Source organism: Cyclopterus lumpus, chromosome 12 (genome assembly GCF_009769545.1).
Source record: "Cyclopterus lumpus isolate fCycLum1 chromosome 12, fCycLum1.pri, whole genome shotgun sequence".
Taxonomy (NCBI): domain Eukaryota; kingdom Metazoa; phylum Chordata; class Actinopteri; order Perciformes; family Cyclopteridae; genus Cyclopterus; species Cyclopterus lumpus.
In genome coordinates, this window is record NC_046977.1 from 6892932 (window position 1) to 6919533 (window position 26602).

Sequence of the window (26602 nt, forward strand, 5' to 3'; positions counted from 1 at the left end):
CTCTACGTCAACAAGTATGATCACTTTCACCAAGATGGTGACAGTCGTAATCCAAGATTAGGAATTGGACAAACGCCAAACTACTTATCATACACAGTCTGTGATCTTGACGCTGAAGGTTTGCGTGTCGTTAATGTTGTAACACGTGGTTATTAATGTGAAACAGTGGTGGTAAGGTTTAGGCAACACAACCACCTAGTTAGAGTTAGACAATCATCGTGGTTTGGCTTTAAATTAGTATGCCAAGCTACAGACGTAACGTCATCACTCAACTTTTGGTTTCATACAGGATTGCTGGTCCCCAGAGTAAAGGTCCTCTGGTTATTTGACCCTCCGTGGATTTCTAACTCCTAATAGTGCATGAGCTGCTATGAGCGTCTAACGATGACGCAACGGGTTCATGAAGCCCGTTGCGTCTCAGACAATGAAGGGTATACCCTGTTAGTCGGTATCATGACGTCGTGGGCCACTGCACAAGCGGATTCCAGAGTGAGATCAGGCTGACTGACTAAAAAGACATAGTGGACTTGATTTAAATAAGACATCTCATTACTCATCTTCTTCAAAGAAGAACTGTTGAAGTCTGTAGAGAGTCCGTGTGAGGTCTCTGCCCTTCACAGGAGGCCATTTTCAACTTGGGACAGGACATTTTAATTTTGGAGAGCATTGCGCTGTCTCTCGGTTTGCTTTTGAAATACTTTCAACTAATTTATGCACGTCATTTAAAAAATATTTCCTTAAATGTAACCACACACATGCACTCATACATGTGTAGTGTGGCAAGGCAAGGCGGATTATCTCCATCTCTATCTTTCACCTGTAAAGTTCAGTCGGTAACAACAAGCAATCTCACACAAGGCAACAGCAACCTAACAACATTAGAGAGCCACGGTCATGTCGCTGTTCATCTCGATGAAGCAACTTCTAATGTTAATATAACGCTGTGGGGGATAGAAACATTTTATTTTGCCTATTTTCTGGAAAGTTTGTTGAGATTTGAACTTCAGTTGGATGACTGATGTACAGTGATGACATGAAACAAATAAAAGGTCCAAATCTTCTGCACATTTCAGAAGAAAAGCGGTCACCAGGAAGTGATTGATAATCATTAAACCTGTCATTGCTGATTTTCTGTTGATTGAGCAATTGATTCTTGCATCATTCAACATAAACTGCAGCAGATTGTCTCTGCTCATGCTTTTTTTCCTTTTACTGTTTTGTTACTTGCTTGTGGTACACCAGATGTGCTGTGAGTCGCTTTAACCTTTCCCAAGCACCTTGCCGTCACATAGCATTTAACCTTAGATATGAGTGCTGGACTTCTCCGCTGACCTCACGGTAGAGGTCAGAGGCTTCTTGTTATCTTGTTACTCACACTCTCTCTCTTCCACACACACACACACACACACACACACACACACATACATTCTGTGTGTCACTGATAAATATCAGCAAAAGCATTTTCAGAGGAAAACGTGACCTGGAAAGAGTGGGGCAAACACAAATAAATGAAATATAAACTGAGTGGCATGAGGGTGACGTGAGGTCAAATTAAATGTGAATAATATTTTATTAGTCACTTTGTCTACCAGCTCTTCATAACTCACAGAACTATTGATTAACTGTCAACAGATGGTGTTTGTCATCTCCTTCATTGAACACATCTTTCCATCAGTTACACATAAATGATTTCCCCCTTTTTGGTCGACACACACGGCCAAACTGAGGAAATAATAGTCTGTGTATGTGGAGAAAAGAAGCTTTGATAAGTGCGATTTAGTTTATTGATGACAGTCCATAACAAACAATATTTGGTTAACATAAAAAGTTTGTAAATCTCAATGGGACCACCTTGCGGAATGAAGATCATTTTTTTACAGCCCGGATTTGTTTATCAGTCGGATCTATTTGTTTGCATTCCTATACGCAACAACATAAACAGCAAGATTAAATTCCGCCAATATCTGCACAATGTAAAGTATGAGTACGCACACATTAGGTGACTAAAATGATTAGAAAGGCCCAGAGCACCACAGGTCTGCCTCAATCCAATTGAGCTCCACGATCTAGAGATAATAACTGTATAAACCGCTGATTAACTGCAGGAAGAAGGATATTAGATCAGATACAGTAAGTGTGGGATGTTATCAAATCTACTGAAAAAAGTTAATTCTGTGGCCTCTCTAATAATCATTTATCTTCATTTGCAGGCGCAAATGCGATTTAGACGTCTTTTTGAACGCCATACATTTATACACGTCATCCAGAGATCCAATCAAACACACGGCACACCCTGTGTGGATGAGGAGCTCCATATCTTCAGTCTCATGTGGATCCATCCCCCCAACTGACACACATGCAGCAGGGGTCCTCTTAAGAGGTCTCGATCAGCAGATTATCCGATGCCTACATCAAGGACGACATACAATGTCCCCTTAGTAGACCCACTGTTCCGCTCTCCAACGTTAATCTGTCTGAACGAGCCAGGATTAATACTTTCCCAGAAATGTTAGCCTACAATATGAATCAGAATCAGAATCAGAAACTTTTAATAGCCAAGTAGGTTTACACCTACAAGGAACTTAGCGTAGTGGGTGGTGCAACATAGGACATCAGACATAACAAGCAACAACAAGCAACAACAGTGGACAACAAATAAACAATCAACAAAGTGCAGACGAGACATAGAATAAAATAAAATGTAAAATGTAAAATGTACAGTGTAAGATAAAGTGCAATTATAAAGTGTATGTAGTGTTGAACGAGTGAAGGAGCAACAAGGAGACATGACATCATCCTACGGATCCACTAAAGGTCAAGGCCTCACACACAACAGATATTGTTGACCAATGCGCACCGAGTGTAAATCTGTCATGAATGATCTCCAGGATTTTATGTCAAACAAAGAAGGGCATTCCAAAGAAGTCCGCATATTTCAATCTAGTTTAAAATCTTCTCTATGACACTGAAGAGTATTGAAGTGGATGCTATATTTTGTATTTATTTAGAGTTTAAAAGTCAAAAACCCAGCTTATAGGCTTAATCAGAACTGTAAGATTTGATTGACAGTCAAGAAGAAATACAAAAATCTGTCATGTGACAGAAACAAATGTGAAATAAGATAACCAGTCTACTGCAGCAAAGCACCTCCAACCAATGTAGGTGAATTGAAATAAATGAATGAATGAATCACTTGTTTATTAGACCCACAGTTTGGATTGTACTCAAACAACAGGATTAACCTGGAAGAAAATAAAGACATTCAGTTCATATCTCTCACTGCACTCACATAAGAGAAGAACTTTCCCTATTTCACCATCACTTTCTAAACCAACAGCATGAAATCATTAGTATGCACGAGATTAACAACCACCAAAGGAGAATCGACCTCTGCAGTAATTACAAGATGTTGCAATAGCTGAAACTTACAGCCAGAAAATAAGAGAGCGCTAGAAAACCGCTAGCAGAATTGAATTATAATGTGGTGAAAGGAAATGATATATGATTACATAAATTCACCACAGATGATCACGTTGTGTTCTGTCACCAATTTGCAAAGGAAAAGCCAGTTGTTGGAGGTCTGTTGGGATAAATCTTATCTTTCCGAGAACTGCCTGCAAAAATGAATGACTACAGTGCAATATTGTTGGATTAAATTTGATCTGAGGCAATGACGTCTGCGTTGATTGTCGCGTCTGACGAATCTCGCATGCAATGAGGGCCTCCAATTTTCACAGCACGTACCATTGAAAGGTCACATTCATTTTTGATAATGTATTCAGTCAAATATTTTTTTAATTAATGTTCAGTCTTACTTACCACTAGTCTTATCACCCAAACACATGTCCCCTTCTCTCCGGGTGTGACTTGTTTCATGCTTCTATACTTGAAGTCGCGAAACAAAACAAAAAAAGAGTATTTGAAATAATGACACAATCTGACAGTAATCTGTAGCCCTTATTTTTGACATTTTGCTCCAACAGGACTGTGCTGATCTTCTCGTCTTATTTCCACGCAGACACCAGTGTCATCATGTTAGCGAAGCTAGAAAGTGTGAAAGTGTGTGCATTTTGTCCCAGCTTATATATGCACTTCCTGGGCATGGCTGCTGTGCGTCAACACATTGTGTGCCTAGATGGACTCAAAGCCTGGTCATTCAGTATCAGTTAGTCATCACAAAGTAAACTGTAATCTGGTCAGTTGGAGGGCAAAAGGATGTAAGAGGTTTCCCTCTGATGTAGAGCCCTATCCCAGACTCCGTGGACATGTGACACCTAATGCCTCCTGCGTAACAGTAAATAATCCTGTCATCGTTAAACCCTGCCAGATTAACGAAAATCCCTTATGAATGGAATTTTTTTTCTTGTTGTAGTTTTCATAACCATATTACTGATAATATTATGATGCTCCCCTTCGCATCTTCCGAAAAATAAGGAAGTGGACAGATGGCAGAGCCGTCGTGGTCGCTAGGTACAGGCGCGGCTTGAGGCCCGTCTCGCCGTTGGGAAACATCGGCGTACGAAACTCAGGCTCGCTGGCACGTCGGGATGTCCGAAAACATGCATTCGTAATTTAATGGATTGAGAAGTGAACGACCTCTGCAGCCTGTTAAGTCTAAGCTGTGGAATCCTGAACCGTCTGTTAGACGACATAAGCTTTTATTTATTTTTTTCCCCAAATAAAATATGAAAGGGATCTGATGTAATTCCATTATGGTACTGTCACTGCTGCTATTTCTGCTGCAAGTGCGAGTACTATGTATTTTACTTCTTTTAATGTCATTAAAAATGCTAAAAGCTTTATTGGGATGTTCTGTGCAATACTACAGCTGCAGAGGGGAAGAATACACTGGGAGTACAGGTGCCCCATGATGTCCACATACACCTTGTCTTTAATACATGGTCTGCATAGTTGCTTGGAGTCATACATTAAAGGAAATGTGGGCTATTGTTCACTGTACAGTTTCCTTTTCAACCTCAATATTCACAAGACAACGTGAATATGAGAATCCTTAATTTGAACACAATTTGAATGAGAAAAAAAACCTCAATAATTGTTTTTATTTCAGTTACAATCCCCAAACAATTCTCACCTGAAATAACTCCCAGTACTTTTAATTCCGTTGCAGCGTGTCAACATATCTTCTTAGGGTCAACAGATTTATTTTTCCCATCTGTGGCATTCATGAGTCATATTGTGCAGTTTACTCGACTACTTGCACGGCAGATGTTGAATGCAATCCAGATATAATCTGGCTTTAAGATTGGACCAATAGAGACTTTGGAAAATACTTTCCCTTTCTGCCATCATAGTAATGTTGTGATGCAGATGTGCTCCAATTCCTCAGTTGGCCTGTGAAGTATGCTGAAATATTCTTAAGGACAACCAACAGTATCATTTGTCAATTTTTTGTCCACATCTAAAGGTCCATGGACCATTATCTTACACACATTTATATGTATACACGTCATAACAATAACAATACTGGATTTTCTTTTTAAACAATATAAATAAGAGTGTATTCTCTGGGTCCACATAAATATGCCACAATCGTGTTGCCACAAAACAGCATTTTTATGTATTCATGAGATATCTGACTATTTGCCTCCCAAAATCAAATAGACGATAATCTTCAAACAAGAACAAATGTTGAAGGAAATTGTGATGTCAAGAGTATCATTTCATTTTTGTGAAAATCATGAATACTATACACAAAATATGATTGGATCCTCGCCAGAAAAGGAAAAGCCCTTTATGTCAAAACAAAAAGCCATCTGCGTGACCCGCCATCCCCCCTCCGGACTTTGCTGTTCTGACAGAAGCTATGCGATAATCAAATGGTTTTCCTGTGTCATCAGGAGGAAGTATTACATCACAGAATGAACCGACATGTACAGATGTGGCGTGGAAGTGACCAACCAGGCGCTGATGATCAGCCTGAAGTAATAATGGGCACACTGAGTGGCCATGTGGCTGTTACGCAATCAGTCAAGCCACATCAGCAAGGTTGCGCAAGAGGTCTGCGGTGGTCTGTTTGCATCATGCAATCCATCCCAATATCTCAACAACTATTAGATGGATTGCCATGAAATTTTTGGGAGACGTTCATGATTTCAAAACATTGTGTAACATTTTTTTAAATTTTTTATCAAACACCATCTTCAAGATTATCCTGGCCAAAGAAAAAGTGGTTCACTATATTTTCCCGATAATCATCAAATAAACTTAAAGTGACACTCAACAAAACATTTCGTTAAGGAACACAAATTGTATTGCGTCATAGATAGGACACATATCTTTGGGTAAAAACAAAACATCTTTATTAATGAAAAAAAACCAAACAATCAGAAAATGAGGTAATCATAAATCATGTACCGCCTCATGAGTAATGGATGAATATGATAATTCCTTTGTTTTTTAATCAGGCTTTAATTTCCACTTCTCTAACATGCATAGCAACCAAGGCAGCTTTTACAAGTCAACTGTTAAGATATTCAGGATTATCCCGGTAATGGAAATTCACCACAATCAACTCTGTTGGCGCATGTTAGCATACTAATATTAGCATTTAGCTCTAAGCAGCACAGTGCCTCAGTACAGCCTCGCACAGCTGCTTACATGCCTGCAGCCTCTTTGTTGTAAAGTGCTTGTTTCAGCCACACTGACTTAACTTAAACTACATTTTAGATTTTTAAAGCTAAAGACTAAATTTGCTCTTTTTATTTGTTATGAATCAACCATCTCCTGACTGCGTTTTCGATACAAATTCTGTGAAGTGAATAGATGAACTAATTAATCATCAGAAATGGTGCTTCAGAGCTACTTTGGATGCAAAAGTAAAAACCCTGAGCTCTCGTGTCAGTGTGTTGTCAAGTTATTCGCACCCTGTCCATTCATATGCACCCAAGCGTGTCATGAGGATTTACGTAGCTGACACGTGGCAGGCATTAATCAGGTATTTGCTTGTGTCTGGCAGTGGTGATAAGACGGAGGGGGAATGGTGGTGGGGATGAGGCACATTGTATTTTTTTCCCCTTTACAGTACATTTGCCATATTGATTAAATCGATTTACATAACTAAGGCCAGATGAGCTTTCTCTCTCTCTCTCTCTCTCTCTCTTTGTTTGTGTGTATTCTTTAATCAGATGTTGCTCTGGAAACTTTCTTTTTGTCATCCATGACATTGGAGGAAAGCTATTCCTGGATCAGTGTTTGCTTTTGACTCCGTTGCAGCAAAACACAATGAGTATCATTCGTCATGTGAACCATTTCATGGATGGCAGATTTTTATTTTTATTTCTGTTATTTGTAATGTAGTGTCTCATTCTTTTTTAGAAACCATCTGTGTGCAATATGTGCCTCAGTTAAAGCTAGCACACAGCGCTAATTTAGGGGTTTGTTTTCTACACATGAAAGAGAGTTAATGTCCTGTCTAGTTTCGACTTTACTCGACTGAAGACTGACCTCTGTGAGGATACTGCACATTTCAAACTGCTCCACTTCAATCACTGACATTCACTTTCTTCTTCTCTTTGTTGATTCTCTTTCCTACAAAGTGGTGACTATAACAGGTGTAAAACTGTCAGTTCTGGTCTTCATTTTCCCTCAAGAGGAAATTGTTTTTGCAGCATAGTTTCATTAAAAACACAATAAAAAATAAACGCAATGAGAAATCAAGACATTAAAGGGCAGGTGCAATAGGCACACAAAGCAGAATACAACAAAGGTTTAAGGGATACAAGCAAAGAAAAAATGGGAGAATAGGGAGAAGACAAAGGACTGCAGGGAACCAAGAGGCAGGTTATGGTGTCTCAAAAGTGTTTACTGCACATCTATAATGGTTTCTAATTTTCTGCAACAGTTAACTCTATCTAACCAGATGGGAATGGACGTTAAAATCCTTAAAGAGAGGAATGCCTGGATTTGCTATTTAGCTTTTTGTGTTATAAGGTAAAAATCTCTGACAAAGAAGGCTACAGCTGACTCATTATTTAACTTGTTCAGGTTGTCCAATCGATTCATTTGAATCCACATACCAAGACACCTTAAAGCAATAACCTCTGCAGAAAACACTCTGTTCATTGTCCTTCCATATTGCCTCAATTACTTCAATCAATACTCCAATATTTGCCTGAGAAGGTGGCAGTGATTGCGTTAAGTCAATAACTGTGTCTTTGAGACTGTTCATCACATCACTAAACCACTGAGCGAGAGGCACATGTATTGACTCCTTTCCTTAAAGAAGTTGCCAACAACTCATCTGCAAATTTAAGAAATTGCCTGATGTTGTATTAAGTAGTGTGGACAGGACACAATCCTGAGTCCGAAATCCCTCTGACAAGCTTGAAATCAAAATTCAGAAGATTTTTTGGCAATATACTGTATATGTCTCAATCAAAGGAGAGAGCATCAATAAATACAAGTGTTAAGGTACTGATGAGATGATTAAAGACAGATAAGTGATGGGTTCTTCTGTTTTTGCAAGCGGTCAAGGAGGCCCTCAACCCTGACTCTTAAATGCCACAGGCCTGAAATCACTGAGCTCCTAAAAATACTATTTATTAAAAGCTATTTGAGCCACGTTGGTGCCAGTAACCTGGGATTTCCCCTAACATAATGAAAAACAAAGGATTAGATGAACAGTCAGCATTATGACCGGGGTGGAGATAGGTCAGGATGAAACATCGCAGGGGAAACTGAAGACACCTGAGGTATTTTGAGGCCTTTAGTCCTGTAAAGCTGAGGCCAGTAAATCGCCTGCAACACACACATCATCATTTAGAGCCTGTTCCAGCTCATGCTATTGATTTGCTCAGCAAAGTATCCTCTCTCATCTCACATCCATGTTGTTCTTGTCATCTTGACATTAGACAGAATAGAAAGGACAGGGAAGGGATATTTGGTCCTTGGGCAAAGCATGTGATTATTGACAGTGTGGTTATGTATAGCTCAGTGTTTATAATGCCTCTTATCCATATAATTTCAGCAATAGACCCATGTTGCGAGCCTTTAATAGTCTGTTTTTCACTCTCTCTCGTCGACATGAAAAGCACAACAACCTGTGATTGGTCCTTATCTATCATTTCAGTGCCACCCTTATAATAAACCCTTCCTACAGTCACACACATCAATTATTTAACAACATCATTCGGGGTCACTTGACTTGATTGACTTCTGGATTAAGTCACAAATACCCTGATCATTTCCTGGTACATTATCACTCGGAAGATGTTTGCTTTTATTAGCATTTTGGCTCGAAACCTTGTTACTGTTGCGTCTCATTTAGAGTGCATACAGATTTAATGTTGGCATCTGCCTCTATTTCCCTGCCATGCAGTAAATCAACAGCAACTGACTAGGGATTCATCCACAGGTGGATGGATAGCAGCAAGCTGTTGCGGTGTGATTGCACAGGAAGTGGCATCAGCAGAGATTGAGCAAGTCTATTTGACAGCTCAAATAGACGTTCCTGTTGGTAATGGCACTGCACAAATTCAGCCAAGACACGGGCAGGTCAAAACACAGAGCCACTTAAGTTGTCAGATTGATGCTCCTCTGCAGGCTTGTTTCATTTGAGCACTTAAATGCTCTATTTGGATTTTTTCTGAGCCCTGTTCTGTCACGCTGAACACTGTAGGCATAATAGTTGAAACACCCAACCCTGGTTGTAACTCTGACAGATGTCATTGCCAGGTCAGTGTTACAACGACTGGTGCTTTATCTTAAGTGCAATATTAAGCCAATCTATTGCCAAAAGAAAAAAGAGAAGAGAAAACGGGCAAATCTGGACCTGAATTCATCAAATCCAGCCTTTTGAGAAAACTAAAATCATAATTTTGCCATTTTGCAATCGTTTTACAACCACAAAAAGCTTAGAAAAGTTGGACATATCTGCATTATCTTTTAAATAAATCCATTTCTTATATGAATGTATAATCTTTTATTGTATTCATTTATTTTTATTTCATTTTACAACAAATCTTGGGTGTATTATGAATCAAAAGAACAGTTTGTACATTCTGAGGATTCGTCGCCTTCATGATGCACAAAGAGAAACTCCCCTCGGGCTGAATGCCGTGGACCATAAACTCCATACTTCATACATCAGTCATCCGTAGAACCATAAAGAGAGCGTGTGCCCTCAGCCTACCCTCGCCATAAGTCAACTTATGATGCCAAATTGAATTCTGATGACCAGATGAGAAGAGTTTTTTTGCTGACCTGGTGAAAGTCTTTCATGCATTCATCTCTTATCGGCTGATTTACTGAAACACTCTGTACCGTTGCCTCAATCTGAATCAAGTCGCTTGCTTTGCACTGTGCAAAATGCCGCTGAAGTAAAGGTTTGTTTTTGCACTTCTTTTCTTTCCCTCAACACCGTTTTAATGTTATGAAGGACTGAGAAGAACAAATTCGTCCTGTCATGGCGTGGAGTGCGCCCCTCCCCTCTCTTTCTCCTCTCCGTCTCTTTCTTTCATGTTATGAATTCCAAGTTTGTCACCACCATCCTCTGTCCTTGAGCCTGGCTCCCTGGTAATCAAATTAGCATGGTGAAATGCGCAGGTGCTAAACCCAATTCATATATTTCATTTCATATAGTTATCAGCCCTCCAGTTGACCGCCAGTGTTTGCCCCAGAACATGTCTAGTCCCACATGTCCCACATGTCTATGGCGATGGTAGTTGTGTGTTTCCTGGCCGTCCGGTGCATGTGAACAGTTCATAACCCATACGACAGTAGTGTCAGATAATCATGAATTGACACGCTGAATATGTCCTCTGCATTTGGGTTGATGACCCCTTGGTGTGTAGTGAAGGAGAGAAAACACCCTGCTCGCTCCAAAATTCAGTCAGATCCATTTCCTGGCCTCATCTCACATTTTTTTAGCATATCACCTGAATTATTACTGTTCTATGCAGAGCACAGCGAATGATGCGACTGAAAGAAGCATTAATAAATGATAAACCAGCAGCTGTGAGCGTCAGTGTTATGCAATCACGCCCCACAAGTAATGTGTATGTGTGTGAGTGTGCTTCTGCATATATGTATGTGTGTGTGTGTGTGTGTGTGTGAGAGTGTGTGTGTGCACAGTATATGTGAGAGAGTGAGATGACCATGTGGCTGAGGTGAGAGAGAGGGAGCGAAGTGGCCAAGACTCCAGTGACGAGGCTGCATGAGACTTATCCATATTGATGCTGTATTTACCACCACCGCCTCCCCGCTTTGACCTGAACGGTACTGTTTGATGCATTATTTAAAAGGCTTGAGGGCTCCAACTGTCCTGGACAATACATGGAGTATGAGAGGAGTTTGATATGTAATGCTACAGTATATGCATATATGTCCACGCATATTCATTAACTAGTTCAATCTGGTAGATTTTTTTAAAAGGTGCTCATTCAGTCGAGAGGCAGAATGCCCGGGAGTGCCAACGCTTACTGAAACGGCACATATTGCACAATACACGAATCCATGGAGAACCATGTGTGAAGTGTGAAAATGGTTTCAGAAGGATGTTCATGCACGTCAAGTAAGCAGCCAGTTAGTTAACCATGTGTCATGCTGTATGCCTCTCATGCTAATGGTGTTGCTCATGTCTCCTCAGGAGCACAGTGCACCACTGCACATCAGACTCAGAAGGTTATCATTAGTACTTTTGTGTGGCCCGTACAGTACACTCATTTGTACACAAACAGTTGAAGTGTGAAGGCAATGTTTGTCCATTGCGGATGACGAAGTATCAACAGTAATTGTATGCAAACCCCCGAAGAGTTCTAACAATGGCGATGTACGGTGGTAGATCCAAGTCTTTGCTCCTAGAGTCACATTATGCTGTCGTTGATGTAACACTCTATTAGTTGACCTCAGGTGTGCCCCAACTCTCATTCAGCTAAACTCATTTAGAATTAGTTTGTTGTATAAGTTGTGTGTATATGCTTGTGTGTGTTGGACCCTATATTTTCTTTTTTTATTCCAATGCCATATGCTTTGGATATGCATGCATATGTTTGCTCAATTTATTCAATTTGATTTTGTATTTATGATTTTATGTTAGTTTGCGATCAGCCCCATATATGTACAAATGTATATATGTATATATGTAACAAAACACACATTGTAATATTGTTATTATTTTTATTCTTTTTTTAAGTAATGCTGGTCATAAGTAGACAGTGCTTTATTTTTAAAAGGCGTGGAATGTTCACAACACGTTTTGCACATTGATTCAAACTTGTTAATGCAGTAAGCTTGCCATTATTTTATAATATTCAGGTTCAAAGCTTTTCTCCTCCAGGTGTCCTTTAAGCCATGGCTGCCATGTGGAGGAATCAACAATGTTGTAAAACACGGAGTTTGTTTAGAGGAATTCAAATTTACAAGGATCTTTTGATGTCTATTTCAGAAACAGAATGATCAGTGTTAAGAAAATAGTAAATCACTAGAATGGTGAAACAAGGGATTTTAATACGAAAGATCAGTATGTTTGCCTTTTATTTTTTTTTCCCGTTTCTCATTGAGTCACATTAAAGCTGCATTGGAGCCACAAATCATAACTAAGGTCAGCCCTCTGTCTTATTGCTTTACATATTAGTGCATATGAGTTATGTGTAGATGTCAGAGAATATTTACAGTGTAGGTGTCCTCAAGGATGGACATTGTGCGTCCCACAGTAGAGAAAATGCTGCAGCTGACCGATGGGGAAACCTTATCAGCATGTCGCAGGGAGGTGTGTGTGTGTGTGTGTGTGTGTGTGTGTGTGTGTGTGTGTGTGTTTAGATAGTATAAGAGAAGCCGGTAGAGCATCACAACTTTTGAATTTGGGCTGCTAGTTGCAACATATAAAAACAGCATACAGTTGCTCTCTGCTGGAATCCAAGCAGCTTTTATACTGATTGTGAACGCCCCAAGACTGTGAACAGCTGGACTGACATCCCACGATGTGAGACCCACAGTAACGTTGAGCTGTGGCCACCGCCTACGCAGTCAGTTTGACTTTCTGTTTACTTCTCGCCTAACTGTTGCCGCCACACTGACATTTAAAATGTGACTAACCAATTATGACATTTCTGAAGGGTAAATCAATTAGAATAAGATAACTGTGAGTACTTTTGTTGGCTGCGGCCTATATGATTGACACCTTGAACAGTTGACATGAAATACAATTAGCTGATACAATCAGCTAATGACCTCTAATTTGGATCGTGCAGCAGTAATTTGTATGAGCTGAAGGATTGTTTTATTAGCCCAAATGAGAAAGACTATACATAATGTTAGACAAAAAGCCCAATATCTAATGGGAAAAGATCTGACTCAATAAATGTTGTAAAGTGCAAACCTGTCACAGGGTTTTAACAGTAATTATATTATCTGGTGTTTGGAAGTGTTATTGACGAAAGCTTTCTATAAAAGCACACCAATGATGCCTTTGGCTTTTATTAATATCTCTCCAACAAACATTTGATGAAAAAAGCTGAAAATGCAAAGCATCTCACACTCAAAGAAATATTTAGGCCTAATATGTAAGATGTATGTATTTCAATTGCATATAAAATACATAGTTTTAACGTGAACACACTAATAAACTTAATGTATTTTATTTTCATTAGTCGAACATGAATTGAAATCTAAAAATAAACCAATAAACCCAATGTGTTTGGAACACACAACAGACGTTGTATTAATGCATTTACCATAAATAAGTCAAATGTGTTTCAAATTCATAACCAGGTATATGATGAGCAGGAGATACAATGTTTTTTCTAGAGCAGGTGTCTCACTTTTGTGTTTACAGGTTGCCAAGAATGATGGGTGTACCAGGGAAGGTGCTCCTGTGCATTGTGCATACGCTGGTCTATACATGCAGGTCAACCTTGGAGCAACACTGTGCGGGACAAATCGAAACGGAACACTTTGTTTGCTCAGTTCACACAAAGCTTCCTGAATTTAATCTTGAAGTAATGACTGCCGGAGTGGAAAATCGATGATGACTGTCACTGCTGCAAACTGTGTCACTATCCTGTGACAGGGAAAGGAAACAAATGGGTATGCTAATGTCTTCCCGAGTTAAACCGATATGGCTCGGTGTACTGGTGCATGTTGCCACAACCAGGCCATAAATTCGCTGATACCCGGGACCAATTCTGCCTAATGCTTCAGAACTAATTTAAATGATGATGGGCCGTATTTCCAGACCAGCGCTAGTCCTGATCACCAGCACGGCCGAGAGGAGCTATTATCTTAAGAGTAGAGAAATAGACGCCCAGGAGAGAAGAGTGGAAGAGGTAAAGAAAAGCGTGGGGGGACGTCAAGAGGATACGAGGAAGGAAGATAATGTGTTACCCATCTTAAGTAAATGTTTTGCCTAGAGAACTAAAACTGAAACTTTGCTTAGAAATACTCTGTTTTAATTTATTTGGCTAAAATGCTAATGCATTATTTTAGATATATGAAATGTCGCGAGTACAGAGCCTTTCAAAGAGAAATAATCCCTCTTTTTTCTTTTTTTTGCATGGGTCCAACCATCTGCTCGCTGGCTGTATATCTCAGTGCGAGATCAAGAAATGTGCAGCATAGTCTCCATGTGTAAATAAATAAATAAACCATACAACACTCTTGTCACGCAAGTCAATCAGCAATTTCCACTTCACTTTTAACTCATTTTCTAACTTGTTTTTTCTGTAGACACACACACACCCACACACACACACACACACACGCACACACACACACACACACACTATACACTCACACTTTGTACAGGAGGGCGGTGGAAACAGACCGATACATTCCTTTATCAATGAGTATCTGGATCTGGGAGGAAGGATGACTTCAAGGAGAGACCAAGTGGGCTACATGTGTGTGTGTGTGTATGTGTGTGTGTGTGTGTGTGTGTGTGTGTGTGTGTGTGTGTGTGTGTGTATGTGTGTGTGTATGCATATCAGTGGCAGTAAAAAATGAGCCAGGAGATCCAGAGGAGGGGGAGATACATAATGACAGGGAGGGGTGGTGAAATGTGGCCATCCCAAGGACACGGCACTGAGGTTGATTTATTGATCGCAGCATCGTGAGGGAACATATACAGTGGCATGTACTGTAGTAGAAGTAAATTTCAATTTGACCATTAATGTTACATGTTTTCTTGTGTATTAATCAACATGGGGGGGGGGGGGGGGGGGGGGGAGTCCTTTCAATCAGCTTAGTCCAGATGTTGATTGTTTCCATCCGTTTTTATCTGTTAAAGATTAAACTTTTACGATTATAAGAAAAATAAATAAATAAAACGCTATTTTGCTATGCAACAGTATTTCAGGACCAGTTATTGAAGATGCTCTTTTGCTTAAGGACAGTCATCGTGTTTATAATTTCCCTCATATCCATGTCGCTCTTCCCTGAATCGCTTCGTACGTGGGCATGTATACAGCAGCTGAAAAAAGCAAGACTTCCTGACACATCACATTGCACCTTGTGTGAGTCACCAGTGAACCTTTGAGCAGCTGGTGCATGTGAAGAGAGAGATAGAGACACGGTGACGTGGTGGGGGAGATCGCTCTCACTGAGATGACAGGAGGAAAACTCTGTATTAACCTGCTGCCACAACGGTGGAGGAGTGAGAGCCACAGTGATGATGGCTGTGCTCCACTTGCTCTGCTTTGCAGTCCTGATTTGCTTACTTGATGTGTATTTGAAACCCTCCAAAGAGAAACCAATAATGGACTTAAACAGCTTTTACTTTGGTTGTGAATTGAAGTATCCTCCATGTTATTTTGAACTTGCATTGGAAATGGACCCCTTCATGGTCAGTATGGAGAGCTGGAACACGAACAGCAACCAGAAACTTTCTTTGCGTTCGTGAATGTTGTTTTAGGACCATAAGCAGACTTTATCTCCACTGTTTGATGCAGCAAAAGAATCTTAAAAATATACATATTACCTTGATTTTCCTGCCCTAGCAACACAGCCACGCATCTCCTTTGTTTTTTTTTTCACCTTTTCACCACTTGAGCTCCTTCACTGTAATTTATTCTGCTCTTCACACATTTATTAAGTCTTTTGGTGAGTTATGAATCACATCTTTGTATCCACCCTGACTGCATCATTGGTCTATTTCTGAGTGAATAAAGGTCTATTGCCATGGCAGAGAGGCAGAATAGAGTCTGACAAAGTTACTAAGCTACACGGTTTGAGAATTAGACAACTGGCAACATTTATTCTTTGATTTAATTAGTAATGGTTTAATGTTGCTGCGGCATTATTATATCTGTGGTGGACTAATTGTTAAAAAATAACTATATGTATACTGGTTCAGTAGATACTTAGCAAAGATAGTTTGGAACTATAAAGGTAGTCAAACAAAAGAATTGGAGTAAAAATGAATTACTGTAATGAACAAAACAGACATTATAAAGAGGTATAGTGTGAGACTGTATATTAAAGCTGCAGCGACCATATAACAGTTTGCATAAAAAGCTTGTGGGAGGCAGAGTGACCTTGAGACAAAATACATCTCTATAGAGAGGAAGTCACAGGTTTGATTCTCGTGACTAAACGTGTCCCTGTCGATGCATATTAACCTTTTCAAAATGTTGAGGGATTGATTTACAGTTGTGTCAAATGAGACTTTTGTTCACGATGCAAACGTGCCGTCTGTGATGCTGCCTGTTAATATTTCTCGTGAGCACAAACTTGATGTGGCTCTCTCCCGGTCTGGGCATGTGCAGAGAGGCACTGCAGTGCTGCACCGTGAAAAGAGAGAAAGACAGAGAGAGGAGTTTTGACAGCGGGGTGTTCGTGCCCTGCAATATTGTCGTTGCTATCCCATGTGTTGAGAGCATTTAGAGGATAACAAGTGTGTATATAGTCCACTGCTGCAGCCCTGCATGATGAAGCATCCATTAAGCATGAAAGGTTTAATGCTAATGTCAATGTCGGTGATTTACAAGGCACTGAGTAGGTTTTCCCGGCACATACTCACATTGGACAGCTCGTCCGTGTGCTGTAACGTCTTTCTTTTCTGATTCCATCTTGCCAAGCAACCAAACCAAGTCCATCTGGTGCTATGCAACCCTGAAGCCATCGCACCTTGGATTAGCAGTGTAGTTCTGCTCCACCTTTCTCCGGGTTCAACTGGGGCCATTTCAGCCTCTCGCTGGCTGAAATCTCAAGGACAGCTCCTCAATCAAGAGGAGCACGTCTCATCAAGGACACTTTGAGTCTTTCCTGGCTTTTGTTTGTACCCGCATCAACTTTTATAACTGTGTCCTTTCTCCCTGCATCACTTTTCTTTTCTCTGCTCTGATTTCATTTCCAGGTCCATTTGTTTTCTTTGTGCTATGGATTATTTTTAGTTTTATCTATGTGGCACTGTTAAGTGGTGAAAAGAAAACAGTCCAACAGTGCTCTAAATAATCCTTCCTGGTCAGGAAAACCCAGCTCAGACTAACACAACTGATGGAGATTAGGTAAACAGGGAGAACAGGACATATATAGTGAGTTGATCTCAAAATGTAAGTTTGGAATGTGGGAACACAAACAGAGAGAGATTAAAGCTGATTAAAGCAAGTCACGGCAAACCAGCTTTAACCAAACTCAGAAAACAAGACAACACAATAAAAGTAATGTATTGTAAAGAGACAATAAAGCACATTAACAGACTGAAGGGTAGAAAGGCTTCCTTTGTTGTTCTACGTTGTTCTCTGGAAATTGATAACAAAGGCAAAAGAATCACAGATAATTATTTCATATCTCTATGGCAGAGGATGTTGCCAAACATTATAGTGCTGTTATTAGCCCTGTAGCTTTTGATACAGTATCCGGCTGCAACATTAATTGGCTACTTGTGCTGTTGCAGACATGATCATTCTCTTCCTCTCGGGCTGCTGAGGCATCAAAACAGGTGGAACATAAATGGCACAGCGTGTGCACCTCAGAGTCGTGACGCACCCTGGTATTTCTAAAAGCTGTCATCCATTTTGTGGGCAATGATGACGATAGTGGCGAAAGAGAGGTGGGGGGTGGGATCTCTTGGTTGAAAGGGCCATCAAGTGGCCGAACATTGAACTGCACCGTCAGGCATTGAGCCATGGAGGCTCTGTTGTAATGAAGTAGGTGGACCTTTGCTTTCCCTTGAACTAAAGTGGTCATGCTTGAGCAGGCCCTTTGAAGCAGTCTCAAGGTGCTATTTCCTGCTCAATAATACTGTGAAACGATTCCCTTTCAATTGAAAAAAAACTAAACATGATTGTAATGTGAAGTATTGTATTATGTTTCATCTGAACAGACATTCTTACTAATGTCATATTCTGGATAAAGTTAAATCATGCCTGACTGACCTCACAGATTGAAAAGCTATCTTTGTGGCTGTAAGTGACACCGCATCCTCTTGTTTCACTGGGAGATCCTTTACAGGCTCCTCAGTAGCCAACTCCACTGTAACGCCACACTGCATTCCTGAAACTAAAGACCTCCTGGGTTCTTCAGATGCCAGTGAGCAGTGTTTGTGCTCAGATCGGGGACGCTGGTAGAGGTCACGCCGAGGTCACGGTCATTAGGAAAGAAAATGCCATCATATTTGTGTCATCAACTCCCTTTGAATCACCCAAAGAATGAAGATATAGTGAGGGGAGCCTGTGAGTGGACCATGATGCTGATGTCCATGAACATGCTTCATGTTACATAACAGTGCTGATTGGAATCCAGTGGTGGACAGTACTGAGTAAATGCTTAAGTGCAATACTGAAGTACTACTTCCCTTTAGTATTTGAATTGCTTCTTCATACTTCTACTCATGTTTCAATATTGTACTTTTTCCTTTCATGCTTTTTTTATGACAACTATACTGATTGCAGATTAACAGTTTAAAAACCAAATCTCAGTGCTGCTTATATTTTAATACATCATTGCTAATGAGTTTGTTCTGTCTGTATAATGTTTTTCTGTATCACTTTTGATAGTTGTAGGTACCTTTTGTTGATAATATTTGTAACATAGTTATTTTATGCTGTATTATTGCTACTTTTACTTCAGTAGAGGAGCTGAATACTTCTTCCATAATCAGTTAATATCATGCTTGAGTTTTAATGTTTAGGCATAACATTGAAGCACACATTTTGCCACTGGACACCAGGCTATAAATATATCCTGTAGTTGATATTTTATTTTTGATGCTCAATTAATTCACAAACTCTCTTTTAACAAGCTGCATTGTGATGATAGCTGATAATTTGCACCATAAATCCCCTGAGCTTTGACACAAATAAAAACATTTGTTGATAAAAAGTACAGAAAAAGATGCCCCTTGGTGAGTGATGGAGGATTTAAAGCAGTGGTCTGGATAAATAAATACAATATTTCCTCATTTACTATTTAGTTCTCCTTGTAAACATAATACTAACTAGTAAACAGTTTATGTTGTGTTTGTTTGTAGCTGAGAAAAAAAGCTTAGTATCGTCTCTTTGCACATCACAAGCCAAACACCTCATTGGTTGCTTTTAAAAATATTTAAAAAAATATTTAGTGAAGTTCATGTATTTAAAATGCATCAGTTCAGTACATCAAAATTAAATTATTAATGATTTGCTCCAGCAATTTGATATTGCACTTCCATGAAGTTTGCTGAACTTGTGAGATACTTTTTAAAAATTGGTAACAACAGAGGCTCAGCTATCCTGACTTCAACTCCTCATAAAGCTCCAAAAACATGTATTAGTCTTTCATTAAACATGTCATTAAGGATGATGACATAATCAGGGTTATCTTTTAAACTTCAGAAAGCTCCTTTTGGTGGTCACAGTAGAAATGCAACTACTGTTTTTGCATTCAGTATTTCGCTGAATTTCAAGTGTGGCATGCCCCTTTTAATATTTAATACAATTGTGTTATCTTAATTAATGAATAATGCTTACACATATATGTACAATAAATTAATTACTTTAAATGTATTTTTGATGCTGTCTCTAATGCATTGTAATGTGTTGGTTGTATGAGCATCCACTCAAGTGTCAGGCAGAATTGAATATCATTATGTCTAATTGATGATGGACTCACCACACTTTCCTTATTGACCAGTTATTCCGCTAACAGCCACGCGGTGGTAGCAGAGGCGCAGGCGTCATGACGACACGTCCAGCGCTCCGCTGAAACGTACGCGTGCGTGTGTATGTGCGCGCGTCCTCAGGTGCTCATGCGCTCGCACCTTTGTGGGGTGAGGGATGGGGCGTGGTAAACGTTAAGACACTAAGTTTAGAGAAACGGTTGAACAAAAGGTAAGTGTCACGTGTCAGAGAACTCCTTAGCTTAAAGAAAAGATATTTAATGATGAAATAATAATAATACAAAAATAATAATAATATTATATTCCGTCTCTTCCGGTTTCTTGACCGTGACCTGTCCAAAAGTAACGGGAAGTTACCGTTGACCGTTAAGCTAGCTTACTGCGAAGTGGGAGGGTCTGTCGTCGGGCTCCACCACTTTAGTCCCAGTAGTTGTAGCAGCGAGGTGGAGTTAATCATTACTGGTGTGCGTTACTGTCACCTGCAGCCGACTGGACCGATGAAATGACACTAAAACACAACAGGAGTCCTCTCCTGCTCGCCGTCACCTGCATGTACTTCTCGGGAGGTTTACTTTGGTCCCACCAAGAAGAGGATGCCACTCACGGGTAAACTGTGGGACGCGTGTTACAAACGACATGACAAGAGGAGCTCCTCGCACGAGATGAAGGAGAAAAAAATGCTCCAACTTTTTTTAATGTTTTTTTTTCTTCTTCTTTTTCCTTTCGCAGAGAAGAGTGCTCCGAGAATAAGATTTCTACAACAAAGTACCCGTGCGTGAAGTCGAGCGGAGAAGTCACGACGTGTTACAGGTAGGAGTGATTCATGTGGTTGGATTCTGCTCAATTTGAGTTGTAATGGTGTGAAATGATCAGGGTGTGAGTGCAAAATGTAGCTCTAACTGATTGTAGAATGTGCCCGTATTAATATTAATATTAATATTAATATTAATATTCAGAGCAATAATGTTGTTTGATTGTGCTTGGTTATAATAGGTGGAAACTCATATGTACTGTGTCTCACACTGGACACAGTTGTGCCTTGAGAAGCATGGAAAAGATAACACAAAAATGGTGCCTAAATTGTGTTTCCTGCTTATGGCTTTAAAAGAAAAATTGAGCACAGCTGTTAAACATTCTCTAGTGTTCCTTTCGACTATGCATGCGATTTTATTTATTTTTGAATTAATCTACTGTCGGTCAAATGTTTATATGAGTTGTAAAATGTCTGCATCCCGCAGTCTAATCATTACATATGTTACAAAACTCCACGAACCTTCGGATATTATATCACGATGTATCTGGAAATCAAGGGATTTCCGGGGAGACGTGGGTAGATTTCTGTCGTAATCGTCTTTTTTTGTGAATTTCAGGGATCATAGCAATCTAAGAATACACAAGCCTCCGTATTGGACTATTATACTCTTGACACTGGCTTTTAATTATTGCAGTTCAGACACTGTGGGCACAGCGTTGACTCGCAGCAAAACTCCTGTCACAGGCTACGGATTAAGTTGTTAGAACCTAATCTGTCTTCATTGCGAGGGGCCACCTCACAGACATAATGAAAAAAACCTGAAAGAAATGGTTTGCTCAAAAATCAATTCAAATATTCGTTCTTCCCTAAAGGCCAATTTATTAATTTAGGTATAGAATAGATAACGTTTACTGCAAAAAAGTTTGACAAACGTCTTATCTTTTTCATGTATACAAGCTGCAAGTTGAATCATGTATTAAAGGAGTTCAACTTGATATATGCTACTCTCCCAAATCCCCCACACTGCTTACAGAGATATATGTATTAAATGATGGACAGGCTGTCACGATAGTTGTACTGTTACTTACTAAGGAAACAAGCTCATACAATTTATTCCGGAAGTCATTTAAAACATTTTGTCAATCATCTTGATTCATAGCAACAACAAAAAAAAAAAAGTCTGTACGTCCTTATCTGGGAAAATGTATAAAGAAATGAAGTCATGCCAGATTGTTGAGTATCTCCTTCGGGAAGTCTTTCCAAATGTAGACTTTGAAAGGTTTCATCTCTACATCACTTGACAATCTGCTGGCTGTGGTACAAGCACTCAGTGACATCCTGTTTGATCCTCAAATCCCAAACACATTCTTAACATAACTTTGTTGGTTTATGGTTATTGGCTGCTGCCACAGTTGTTTCCCACAATGTTTATTTAAGCAAAGAAAAGGGTTTCAGCTCAGAGCCAAGATCGTGTAATAGGGACATTTCAGTTCACCTGCCCAGTGTGAGTCGATGACTGGCCATCAGCCCTCTAATGGTTAGTAGAGAAGTCTTATTGTAGTGCCAAAGATTGAGATTAATGATCCGAATTTGATAAGATGAATGTGGATGTTGCGTCATTTACCAGCACAATTGTGCCTTGGCATGACTGAGATGCAGTTCAAAGGGAACCAAGTGGGATTTAAGTTGGCAAGACTCTGTTGCCAGAGAAAAATATGGCATTCATTAGGCTCTCTCTTGAGTATCAGTGTCGGCACATCCCGGAACATTTAGTTACTGTGTATATATATATATATGTATATACTTTTAACACTGTCATGTTAATGTTGCTTGTACACACAGGTGGGCTATAGTTGCTTGATGGCCAAAAGGCCAAGATCTGAAGTTCCTTCATCGGGCAAATATTGGGGTTGGTTAGCTTCTAGAAAGGATGTTTAAATTCTCACTAAACAGTTTAATGACTGATTTTAGTTTTTTAACTTTTTTGTCTTCTTTGGTGCATTTGACAATGCAAATGTCACCAATTTGCAAAAAAAAATAGAAATACTGTACAGTATTATAGACAGTGAATATCAATGCACCTCCCACATCTATATGAAGTAGTTGCCAGGCAACCAGCAAAGACTCCATGAAGTCGCCGCTCTCTGCCAAGAAATGCAAAGGCCCTCTGTAACAAGAACAATGCTGAACTTTTGTATTTCATACACACATTTACCATAATGTTAAAGAGCTGTTGTTTTAATAGTAGTGTAGTAGAAAAACAACAACAACGCACAATACTTCCCAACTACAGCAACACAAACAACTTCAGGTCAGAATAAAAAAACAAAAAAGTTATGTGACGGTGATTTTCTGTGCATAGGCAAATAAAGGCCCCCACATTTCTTTCAATAATCTCTGAAGAGCCTGCTTAACAGATTGTTAAAAGACACTTTTTTTTTTTTTGCATTTAGTTTTTTGGACAAAATAAACAAACAGGATATAAGCCGTCAATCAATGAGCTTTAAAAGGTGGATTTTGTGTACTTGGACTGAGCCGGGCTCGCTGTTAATCCCCAGTTTCAAGTGTTTATGCTGAACTAAGATAATCAGATGAGAAGATCGATGCCACTCTCAAATGTGTCTGTTTAATATGATACCAGCAGCTAACTCTCGGCAAGAAAGTGATCAAACGTATTCTAAAAATGTCAAACATTTCCGAGGTCTTCTGTATAGGTCTAGTGGAGAGCAGAGGACCACATGAAGGACTTTTTAAACAGTCCTCCTTGGACAATGGCATTCCACTGTGTGCACAGTTAAACATTCATCTTTGGAGCATTCATCTTATTGTGAAACTGCATCATAGGAGACACCAGAGAGCCAGAGAGTATGCGTCCCAGTACAAGAGAAGTACCAGGACCTCAGCTGACACATCTGTCTCTCTGACAGTGCTGGCACATTTTCCTCTCACCGTCTTTCTGGGATGTTTTGAGATTGTCGCATGTGGGTTCTGTTGAAGGATTCAGCATTTCCGGTCTTAAAATACATGCTTACATCTGTAGTTTTACAGGGTAAAATTAAGTATGCTTGGCTCAAAATAAGATGTGAGAGGTTGTGCAGAGTTTTTTTGTTCCAGAAATTGAACTTAAATTATGACTGCCTTTTGATTGCAGCACAAATGCTCCACTGAAAGCCAAATAACAGTTTCACTCAAATAATAAGGAGCTTGCTGTTTGTTCCAATTTGGCAGCAACTTTAGTGTTAAGCGCCGGTCACTACTGTTGCATTTTTTTAATGGACCTCTCATCAGTATTGACTGTAGTAGTATCAACATCTTTATTAGGTTGTTTTTTTACATATTTGTTATCATTAGTCATGTAAATCATTCTCTTTATCCTCAGTGTATTTTTTCCACAACTGTTGCTGCTGCTGAAAACATAAAACTATCACTTTCGGTTTCCTTGTGTCACACAAAGCAAGATTATTGACTTAGCTGGGCAAATGCACTGAATATAGCCCAGAGGAGGTTTTTATTTGAATCCATTTAGCAGATTTGAGAGCCTTCCAGGTTTTACTCAGCAGTTATCCAGCTAACTTGATAATCCTGCTTTGTGAGACAGACCCCCTGGTGAAAACGGCACATTTTTCAGCTTTCACAAGCTCCTTTTAAGCTAAATCACTTGACGGCAGATCATTATTATATTTATGAACGGTTATGTACTAAAGCTTGATTGTTTTTATGCTGTTCAATTGAACACAGTACATTTAATGTAGTTTTTTTCTTCTGCTGCTGAGATTCAATATCATATGACATCTCTGAAAAACCAAGATGAGAGCCAGATCCAGTGTGTTAGCTAACAATCGTAGGTTAGAGGCACATTAATAATCTTTGTTTATAACTTCTCTTAGGAGACAAGAGGCTACATGAAACAGTGATTACATTGGCTTGATTTATTGTGTATATGATGTCGGCCTTACCTGCCCTGTAAAGGAAATGCTTCTCTGGAAAATAAGCAGAACGCAGTGAGAGTGAGTCTTTCCACTCTACAGCTGCAACAGTTATACGTAAATGATGTGTGGCCTTTTGTAATTGTGGCTTTGTTATTTTTCCAAATCATTTTGATGGAACTAAAGCATTTTGCTGCGTTCTCTCCCCCCTTTTGTGCTCTGCTCCCGTCTTCCTCTTCTCTGGAATTCAGGGGGAACTGGTTTACACAGTAAAGGAACTGTGGATAACATTTCTTCAGCCCCCCTGTGAGACATGATGGTCACGATACTTCACATGCACTTGGCTGATCCAAACAGCGTTGTTTGTGTCTCGTAATTGGCCCCCATCAATTCATTCCAATGAAATGCATGGGAATTTGTTCAGAGGTAATTGTTGTTGCTAATCTTTACTTATTCCAGTTCTGCATTGTTTTATCGTGAATCCAGCAGCCCAGAGGTTTGTAAAAAATGCTATTGACTTCTAAATGAGTAATTTATATATTGTGTGATTCACAGTCAGGCTGATTGTTCAACTTGGCTACAAAAGCTTTTCAAGTATTTCTTGTTTCCTTGGTTTTCAAATCTGGTTTTCGCATCACATTTAAAATGTATTCTACACATTGGAATAATCTTCATAGTTGGACTTCTGTTCCTTCTCCCGATCCAAATAGCTTTCAACACGAGTCTGTTGCCATATTGTCGTCCCTCCAGTGATCGTAGATAAAGGAGTTCAGTATTTGATAGTTATATACACGCACATAAACTGATGCAGTATGATTAGTTATTAAGCACAACAAATATTCCAGAATGAATGAATGAAAACCCTCTTCTGGAAAACTGATGAGTGAGGGAGATGGAAAATGTCCAGTCCATTTAAAATGACTCTTTTGCTCTCAGGCTTTAGATGTCTCTATTATTACATACAAATCCAATTATCAGCCACCTTGTGTGCTGCTGGATATGCATCACGGAACCAGTTACTAGACTTGATAAGTATACTTGTCTTGTTTGTACAGGAAAAGCAGAACAGTTCATGTCAAAAGATGTTGTCAGATAACTCTAAAGCAAAGCAGCAAACTGTTGTTCTGTTGTAAACAATGTGTTGGTGGTTTCTACTTGAGGGCTTCCAAACACACAGAGGCTACGTGACAAAGCAGGAATATTTTTGGGATTTATTGAAAACACATCTGGAATAACTAACAAAACATTTTACTGAAGAATTCATTTTAGGAATGACAACATGATAAGCTATTGCAGTTTCGAAGACAAAAATGCATCATAAAAAAATGTAAATAGTTTCCGAGGAAGGAGCATGGAATAAGTCCAAACTGTTTTCTCAACACTTTACTGGAATTAACCTCAGTAGATGCCGAGTGAGATAACGCCACTAAAAATCATGCCAATCAAACATGCCTGAAATGATATGCAGCACCCCAGCGTTTTGATACTCAGAGAAAAGGTGAGTGAAAACTGCCAGTAGAAATTCCAACATTTTATTACACTATAAAGTATATTATCAAAGATTGGACTGATATATCCCAAATCCCTGAAATGATACGTAATATCCGTTCAAAGAAAATACATCAACATCTGTTTTCTATCGATATTCAGAAAGAGGATATGTAGCCTGTCAACTGTAGACTGCTGTATTATTGAGGCTGCACTGTGGATTCAAAGAGCTGACATCAACATTCGTTATCGCTCTTTGGCTCCTGCACATTTGATTGTTAAAATAAATCTAAATGGCACACAGGAGGTCAGCTGTCAGATTAAGCTAATGATCCTAGTCCGTCTGCTATGAAATACAAAAACGCATGCATTAAATACTTTGAA

The 26602-nt window shown here is 39.5% G+C and overlaps 1 protein-coding gene across 2 annotated transcripts in view; it reads left to right on the forward strand.

The window, feature by feature from the left end:
- The first annotated feature begins 20488 nt into the window (after positions 1-20488).
- Positions 20489-26602, forward strand: part of ccbe1 (collagen and calcium binding EGF domains 1) — a 29090-nt gene continuing 22976 nt past the window's right edge. For both annotated transcript variants that reach the window (XM_034547736.1, XM_034547737.1), the window contains exons 1-2: positions 20489-20656; positions 20780-20860. In XM_034547736.1, coding sequence (XP_034403627.1) covers positions 20553-20656; positions 20780-20860 — 185 coding nt within the window. In that variant the 5' untranslated portion in view covers positions 20489-20552. The remainder of the gene's footprint in view (positions 20657-20779; positions 20861-26602) is intronic.